Below are 8,909 nucleotides of genomic sequence, written 5' to 3'. Positions count from 1 at the left end.
GTAGCTTTGGAGACTGCAGTGGATGTACCATCTAAAGACTGTCGTCTGATCCAGTGGGTGCAATACCTTTAGCTTTGGGGTGTAAAGTGCATGCACCATCTAAAGACTGTCATCTAGATTCAGTGGTCGCAGTACCTCTAGCTTTGGGGTGTACAGTGCATGCACCATCTAAAGATTGTCGTCTAGATCCAGTGGTTGCAATACCTGTAGCTTTGGGGAGTGCAGTGGATGCACCATCTAAAGACTGTCATCTAGATCCAGTGGTCGCAATACCTGTAGCTTTGGGGTGTACACTGCATGCCCCATCTAAAGGCTGTCATCTAGATTCAGTGGTCGCATTACCTGTAGCTTTGGGGTGTACAGTGCATACACCATCTAAAGATTGTCGTCTAGATCCAGTGGTCGCAATACCGGTAGCTTTGGGAGTACAGTGGATGCACCATCTAAAGATTGTCGTCTAGATCCAGTGGTCACAATACCTGTAGCTTTGGGGAGTGCAGTGGATGCACCATCTAAAGACTGTCGTCTGATCCAGTGGGTGCAATACCTGTAGCTTTGGGGTGTAAAGTGCATGCACCATCTAAAGATTGTCGTCTGATCCAGTGGTCGCAATACCTGTAGCTTTGGGAGTGCAGTGGATGCACCATCTAAAGATTGTCGTCTAGATCCAGTGGTCACAATACCTGTAGCTTTGGGGAGTGCAGTGGATGCACCATCTAAAGACTGTCGTCTGATCCAGTGGGTGCAATATCTGTAGATTTGGGGTGTAAAGTGCATGCACCATCTAAAGACTGTCGTCTGATCCAGTGGGTGCAATACCTGTAGCTTTGGGGTGTAAAGTGCATGCACCATCTAAAGATTGTCGTCTGATCCAGTGGTCGCAATACCTGTAGCTTTGGGAGTACAGTGGATGCACCATCTAAAGATTGTCACTTGGATCCAGTGATTGCAGTACCTGTAGCTTTGTGGTGCACATTGAATGCTCCCTCTAGATGTGTAATATAGATCCAATCCAATCCAAAAATTCTTTATTTCGGCCTATAAGACCATAAAAGATACATATTATATACAAACTGACAACATTTAGAAAAGGAAAAAAAAAGAGTTACATTTATAAAAACACATTTGCATTAAAAAGAAATAACGCGTCATTCTAGGGACGATGAGGGAAAAAGTCTTTCATAATCAGGAATAAAATAGACATAAGTGGTAAAAACATAGTCCATGAATATGGAGACTAGTTCACACTTGGGGGTTTTGTGCAATTAACAGTTTTTTCCTGATGAGCCACATAGCCATGATAAATTTCGCCACAGCAAAAATTACATGGGGCAGAGTACTGGTTTTTAAAACTCTATAGGCATCTATGTAGCTCCTGAAACCCAAATTCCTGCAAAGGGGGACCAACCAGTACTTCCTGGGTCTATAATATGCAGGACAGAAGAAAAAAAGGTGGGTTTCCTCCTCGTCGTGAGGATTACAGCCAGGACAGGATTTATCATCCCTCTGAAGCCATTTGGAGGTAAAAGTTTTGATCGGTAGAGTACCAACCCTCCACTGTATAAACAGCTTCCTTGCAAGGATTGGGGAAATAATGTCCATAAAATCCTCAAACTCATAAGAATTTTTGGATTGCAGGAACCGTTCAGTTAGGGTGCCGTTATTGGTCGATGTCATTAGTAAATCGAGGCTTTTTTGCTTGTATATTTGGACAAGTCGTTTCCGGGATAATCTTTGGCAGCCTGCTTCAGGGGCTTCCCAGAGTTCAGACAGGTTTAGCCGATACAATTCCTTCTTAACAAAGGCCAGCCAGGGCATTCTATCTCGTTGATTCAGGGCCAATACATGGGTAATATAGATCTGTTACTCACTCCCTTGTGAAAACTACTACTAACATTGCCTCACTGGTAAAGACTCATTGTTTAAGGATACTGCAACAACCGTACTGGAGTAATTACAAATTCGTTATTTTTAGTGCATCACATGGGTCACTTAGCAACTTTTGTATGACCCAACATACTGCTGACAACAGTGGTTACTTTATTTATGTTAGTTAGTTTACAAATTACCATTCTAACTCAGAGAGTTGAGAGACTATTTTCCAAATGGACCGTGGTGGGATTTGTGAGATAAAATCATCTACGCTGACAGAGTTCATGATGGATCGATTTGCAAAGGAAAGATCTCCAAGTGAAGTTGTAACTGACAATGGTCCCCATTTGACTTCATGTCAAATGGAGAATGTTTTAGTGATGTGTGTTATCACACAGCTATACACTCCCTTCTGCTGTATTGGGTGAAAGTTGGCACCTAATCAGCCAGAGTGAGCTGGATTGGAAATAAGAGATTTGTAGTTTATTGTAAAGCTAAAGAACCACACCACACTGGACAGTGGGTACATCTGAGTTTTCACTGTTGCATGGTCTTGCCTTGTGTTCCAAAGTGTGCCTGATTTAAATGTGCATGGGTCATGAGAAAATATGTGTCAAGTATTCATACAATGCACGAGCGAAAGCTAAACAGGACACATATTATTTGAAACACAAAGTGAGAACGGGATGTGTTTTAAGAAGATTTCATGTCAACAAGTGGGTGCATCTGAAAGCTGGTTCAAAGAACTAAAGCTGAAACCCAAGTGGTCTGAACTGAGAAACATAATCCAGGTTTCCGGACACATGTGGTATTGGTATTGGAGAGGTACAACATCCACATTTTCTTCACATGCTTATAAAGTGTAGTTATAGTTTTTTAATTGTAGCCACTTGAAGGTGTTAAGTGTGGAGAAAAGATAGAGGAGAAACATGAGGGGACAGAATAAGGAGAACCCCGAAGGTTCATGGAATCGAAGTGGTCTGAACAAAGACAGATAATCAAGGTTTGGGACACACCGTGGCATTGGTATTGGATAGTGGAGACATACGGCATGCTCACAAAATATTGCATTGTAGTCGCTAGAAGGTGCTAAGTGTGGAGAATGATAGAGAAGGGTCAAGGCTGATTTGCATATGGTTGGGTACAAGCTAGGGTGGTGTGGTGAGCAAAAGAACAATGGATTAAATCCAGATCTGTGACTGGGCGTGAGTGTTTGAAAAGTTTAAGCGCTTGGTCCATCATCTTGTTGTGTTACTATGTTCCCCCCAAGTGGTTAGGGTATGCCCAGACGTGAGTCCCTTGTTTGCTGGAACCACTGGATTCAAGCTAGCCTGGCTGATGGAGGGTGATGCCCCAAAACTAGTCCCAGGATGATTGTTTCCGGTCCAGGGAGGACCTGGCTTGGCAGTTCGGTCTGGATTGTTCCCATGAGGAACAAGGTCAAGACTGATTTGCATATGGGTGGGTCCAAACTGGGGTGGCCTGGTGAGAAAAATAATGATGGATTTGACCCCTATCTGTGATTGGGGGTGAGAGGTTGAAAAGTTTCAGCGCTTGGTCCATCATCTTGTTGCGTTGAATGATAGAGCAGGAACATAAGATGAGAGGCTGAAGAGAGAATGAAAGGTTGCGAAGAAGAGTGTGAGGTCATGTCCTACCAAGTTCAAGGATGACTTCATGACAAGTAGGAAGCTGCACTATTGTGGGTGACAATCTTCTACCATAAATATCTGTCTGGATGGTGTTTAGTTGTAGATTTGTAAAATGTGTGTATGGTTTTCATCATTTAATTTTCTGAAGAAGAGGTGATGTGTCCCACTACTTTTAAGAATGTTGTAGTGGTCGGTGTTAGAATGTGGGATGGGAGAGTAGAATATTTAAGTTAAAAACACTGTAGGTAACTTAGCAGTAGTCAGTTGCTGCCAGACTGGGGATGCTAGCGATCCTTTGCGATGATGCTGTTAGGACCATCAGTGTATCTTATATCTTTCAAGTCCTCAAAATTGAAGCTGTTTTAGTGTTTATTGTCTGTCCAAAACTGGTGTGAATGCCGAGGTGGTTTCTGTCGAAACCATACCAGTTTCGTCAATGTCTGCAGGACATTAACCGATTCGCTGAGGCGCGAATTCCGCCGCTGTGCTGGGACATTCCAATCCTGGGCGTGGCTCGGACGGCCCCCGGCCATCGTGCGCACACGCCCATCGTGACTCATGTCAGCCGGGGGCCGTCATGAGCATGGAAGAGGTTAATGTAATAATTTACTAGTTTACGGCCGGTGCAATACTGTTTCAGTTCATGATGTGAGCATTCTGTAGGTCAAGTAGATTTGCTAAACCATGGAGAAGAATGTTTATTGGCATGCAGTTTTGAAGGGTGCAAGCTGCTAAAATAGTGTAAACTGAGAAACGTAAAGAGCAGGAAGGCGACTGGAACTGCAACAAAGTTGGCCAAAATAACAAACACTGAAGGTTTTTTTTGTTTTATTTTGCATGAACTGCTCCAAAACACAAGAAAAAAGACAAAAACACTGGAGTGACCTGCAGCTAACAATAATGATTAATGGCTCATAATCAAACAAGAGCAATACAGCACTGTAAATGTCAGCAAGATTTTCATTGTAATGTGAGTGGTTATAACCTCGAAATACACATTAATAACAACTTTAAATGTCTTCAGCGGTGCAGCTTAGATACATTGAACTTGCATTTCATTGGCTATATATGATTGGCTATAGCTGGCTTAGCGGATGCGCCCACTTCCTTATTAAAGAGGCAAGCATTAGGGTTATACATCTTAATTTACACAGAGTACACAAGTGATTGTGCATCAATATTCTCTTACTGAGATACTCTTGTAAAGAACGTTTGGATGACATTTGTTTTTGATTAAGCCTATCTGCCAACATGCAGCCAAAGGGTCTCTTTACCATGCATGTGAGAATCAATAAACAATATCAAAAACACTTGGAGAATCATTAGCATTTTATTGTAATATGCTGGATATGTTCTTGTCTGAAGTTAACATTGAACAGTGCTTCTCGACCTGCAGCACAAGCTACTGTTTAATTGCTGAACACTAATATTCAGAAAAAATTGTTAAGTAAACAGGCAAGCATTCATTAACCTGCAAATAAATGCTCGCCCATTTATACATTTTTTAGACCTCCTTACACAATCCCTAACCCACCCAGACCCCCTACCGCCACCCTCCTGGCATCAGTGCAGGCCTGACTCGGTCACACCACAGATGGTACTTTGTGGTCTCTGGGAAAATGTTTACAAGTACCCATGTTCTAGACAGAAAGTCTCCAACTAGTTGTACTCCTTATTAACAGCTGAGCCAGAACTGCAACCTTATCTAGCTTTTATACTTAACAGATAACAAATATATATTTGAATTAGATGTAGATTAAACATGGATTCCCATATTGTCTGATTCCCACGCTCCAACAATTGGTTAAGGCCACTGGGCCCATGTCCATGTGAAAAAAATAGGCCACAAGAAATGATGCATTTTATGTTTTTGTTTGCACATTACATAAGGCCCCCAGAACTAAATTTGTTTAACCTATACTTAAGGAAACTAAGATTAGATTGTGCAGACAAGCCTTGACCTTTTTACAAAATCTGATTTCAACAGAAGTCTGTTTTAGAGTTTTAACCTATATCTTATATCGTATAAGAAAAAACCTTGGTGATTGATCTGTGACCGCTTTTTATGATTTTTTCTGCTTTATAAATTATCATATTACCTATTTTTATAAATCTTATTGTAAAGTGTGTAGAACTATATAATTTATTTGATGTCTGTACTTTTATGCTTTTAATGTTTAAAACCGAACAAAGTTGTATCAACTGAGAGGGAGTTATCAGTGGCCCAGGATGGCTACACAAGCAGAGCTGGTCAGAGACTGTTTGGGTTGTCTAAAGTGTGACAAAGACCTCAGCCTTGTGTACAGTACTTGATTTTGTCAAGAGATACTACTTTTCACAGCTCCCACCTTCTCCTTTGGAATTAGAGTTTAGGAAAAGGAATGTTTTCTAATATCTGTACTGTTTCCTTTTATCCATAATGCGTTTTAAGGTACCGGCTTCCCATTTGTCTCCCTGGTTTGCACAGATGTGCAAAGATGTGTTGTTTCATTTTGTGTCACACTAGACTTCACTTACAACCAACAACCATCCCACTCACCAAGGCAAACCAGTGCCACCTGAAGGAACCGAGCTTCTGCGGCTTACCTTGTTGCATGCCACAGTAACACTAGACGGAACAGCAACGTAGGGTCTGATTCACAAAGGGCCTCCGCACTCGTGGCGGGACATCCGCAATGGGTAACTGCAGTACGGAGGTCCACCGCCGGTGCGGGATCCCCGCTATGACTATGGGGCCTCCGCCAAAGGGGGGATGCTCTTTGTGAATTGAACCCTTAGTCTTACTTAACATGCTACAGTAGGTCCCTCCCCATCTTCTCTAAATTAGAAAACAAGACATCCAGTCAGTTTTAGGTGCTTCTTGGGCACTGCCTCTCACACAGTATTGTCACAAGTGGCCAGAATTGCCATAAAGCAGCAGTTTCTTCCTCCCTTAGAGTTGGGGACCATCTAGGTTACCCAAGTGTAGCCTGTGAAGGCTCCACTGTGGTAACCTTCAGCTGTAGACTCATCCACCACATGTCATTGGCTTCATTTTTATTGCCTGCAATTAGTATAAGAAGCAAAGTTGTCCAGGGCAAGAAAATGAAGTGCAGACCATGGACATTCTGTTAAGTTTCTCAGAAACAAACTTCTGCCTTGGGTGTTTTCTAGTAAGTAATGAATTTATGTCGAAAGGGCTATATTCGGTGTCGGCTTGTGTACTTCTGGAGGAAATACTTTGCCAAGCAATTAGAGAACTCTTGATTTGGGGATCTGATTGCTGTCAGGCTAGTGGTGGCGGTATCTGTGCCACTCAAGGAGTTTGAGAGCCTGGCCACCAAACGGCAAATAAGGCTCTTGTATCATAACACCAATGTCGGGCTTGTCTGCTTGAGGACCTGTGAAGTTCCTGAGGATTGCGGCCTGTATCCGATGGCCAACCCGGCGTTGTAGAAAGACCAACCCCCCAAAAGTTACTTGATCATATGTATTCATTAAAGTTAATCTAATTCTCATCTCTTTTTCTTGGAACAATAAGTAGATTTATAAAGGTTCAACAACTACGTTGTCGACCAAGTCGTATGTTAGGTCTCTCCAGCTCAGGAGATTTCCAGTGGATAATTGACTGTAAGTACCCTTTTCCTGTAGGACTTCCTCCAATGACAAAACATAGTCCCACATGTAGACATCCCTAATTTCCCCAAGATACTGAGAAACATAGGGTGGTGAGGTCCTTCTTTTTCCAAGTTTAATGCTTACGCTCTTCTTCATGGCATATCCTCTCTGTAGGCCCAGCCTTGGTAGTCGCCTCCCATCCACTGATAAGTGCGCTGTCCCCGTTGCCGATTCCCAACTGAAGCACAGATTTACCCACTGGTTGATCTTGTCTTGTGCGTTGAATTCTACCTTCTCCGCCCCCACTGTCAGTGTGTATAACGTGCCGCCACTTTTATACACAGTGATTTCAGAATAGAAGGGTGGATGGGTTATGAGCTCAAAGAGGCCATAAGGCCACGCTTTGTCAGTATAGGTTCTCAAGCATAGGGTGAAACTGCGCAGGGTTACGTTGTTCTTCATTTGCAGGTCCACGTGGGTGCTCTTGGTGTCCATTTGGAAAACAAAGACATCTTTGACCATGTCTGTAGAGAAATAAGGAGGCAGTCATCACATTTGCTAAGATTCTTTAACCAAAAAGCAATAGGATTTTTCAAATTTGTAAAACATTAAGTAACATGAAAATTGCCATACTGGAAATAACATTACAAACCCTCTGGCCCTGACATCTAAAAAAATCAACACATTATATGCAAAGGGACCAGGATTGGAGGAGGAAACAATGATGTGCTTCAGACCCAGGTGGGATCATGAGAAGTTAACGTAATGATGTAACTGACCTACAGTGTTTAATTTGTGCCAGTTGTCACCAACACTCATTATTGTCCAGCTGGACTTATTTGTCATTTCAAGACTTTGGGCCTGAACAAGAGAGAGGGAAGCAGGATGGTGGGTGTTAGAAGGTGGTTCTGACACTAGGGGCCGCCTGGATGTTTTGCTTTTTGAGCACCTAATTGTTGAGCTTTTACTGTGGGGAGCCTCATAATCTGGGACTAATCCACAGTGAACTCATAATGAAGGAGACTGCATGGAGATTTTACTGGTGTCCGCCTGGCTTGAATAGGCCGCTGCGCAGCAGCTGGAGTATGGGAAACTGTGCTGGTTACATGAAGACACGGGTGTAAATGCGTGTGCACATGTGTACGAGCTGCGCAGGGGAGATTCCTAGCGTGCGCAGTCCAGAAGCAGCTACAGAGTGAATGGTGTGGCAGGACTGATGCAGAATTGGGTGGTGACGTGGAATAGGCTTTATACCCTGCGAAGGAACATGCCAGGGAAAGTCAGTGTGTTTTACTATATTTTCACTTCATTATTCCCCTATGGGGATGTGGGGCCCATGGCCAAAATGACTTCCACAAGGCCTACAGATTCCAGACACGCACTAAAGTCCATTGTAGAGTAGGTGAAAATAAGTATTCTGCAGAGTCCAAAGTCATTTGTACTGCTTTTGGGTCATACAGAACTGTCATATGTCTCTGAGCCAGCCATGACCAGACCCAGGCTGAGGGTTGACCTCAGCTGGATGGATTGATAACCTTTCTTCCACAAGCTAGGGCCTCCTCTCCACAAAGAAGAAGATGGGTGGGGTTACAGGCTCATCTATTAGCAGCTGTCACTGGGTGCCAGGCAACAGGCTGCACCAAGAAGGAAAGAGTTGGGTTTCAGAGGCCATGTGGCCTGAGACACTGGACGACTCCATTTTGAACAAACCCAGAGACTGGACAAAAAGGAGGGGGCAGGGGCAGGGAAGTGATGTGTCGCTGTTTGATAGGAAAGGGTTGCACTCTC

At 43.2% G+C, this 8,909-nt stretch overlaps 1 protein-coding gene across 3 annotated transcripts in view; it reads right to left on the bottom strand.

The window, feature by feature from the left end:
• Positions 1 to 4,335: 4,335 nt before the first annotated feature.
• LOC147673420 (serum amyloid P-component-like) overlaps positions 4,336 to 8,909 on the bottom strand; it is a 57,329-nt gene continuing 52,755 nt past the window's right edge. For all 3 annotated transcript variants that reach the window (XM_086947284.1, XM_086947285.1, XM_086947283.1), the window contains one exon: positions 4,336 to 7,645. In XM_086947284.1, coding sequence (XP_086803410.1) covers positions 7,050 to 7,645 — 596 coding nt within the window. In that variant the 3' untranslated portion in view covers positions 4,336 to 7,049. The remainder of the gene's footprint in view (positions 7,646 to 8,909) is intronic.

The sequence above is a fragment of the Lissotriton vulgaris genome, chromosome 12 (assembly GCF_964263255.1).
Source record: "Lissotriton vulgaris chromosome 12, aLisVul1.2, whole genome shotgun sequence".
Classification (NCBI taxonomy): domain Eukaryota; kingdom Metazoa; phylum Chordata; class Amphibia; order Caudata; family Salamandridae; genus Lissotriton; species Lissotriton vulgaris.
This window is presented reverse-complemented; position numbering and strand designations above follow the sequence as displayed.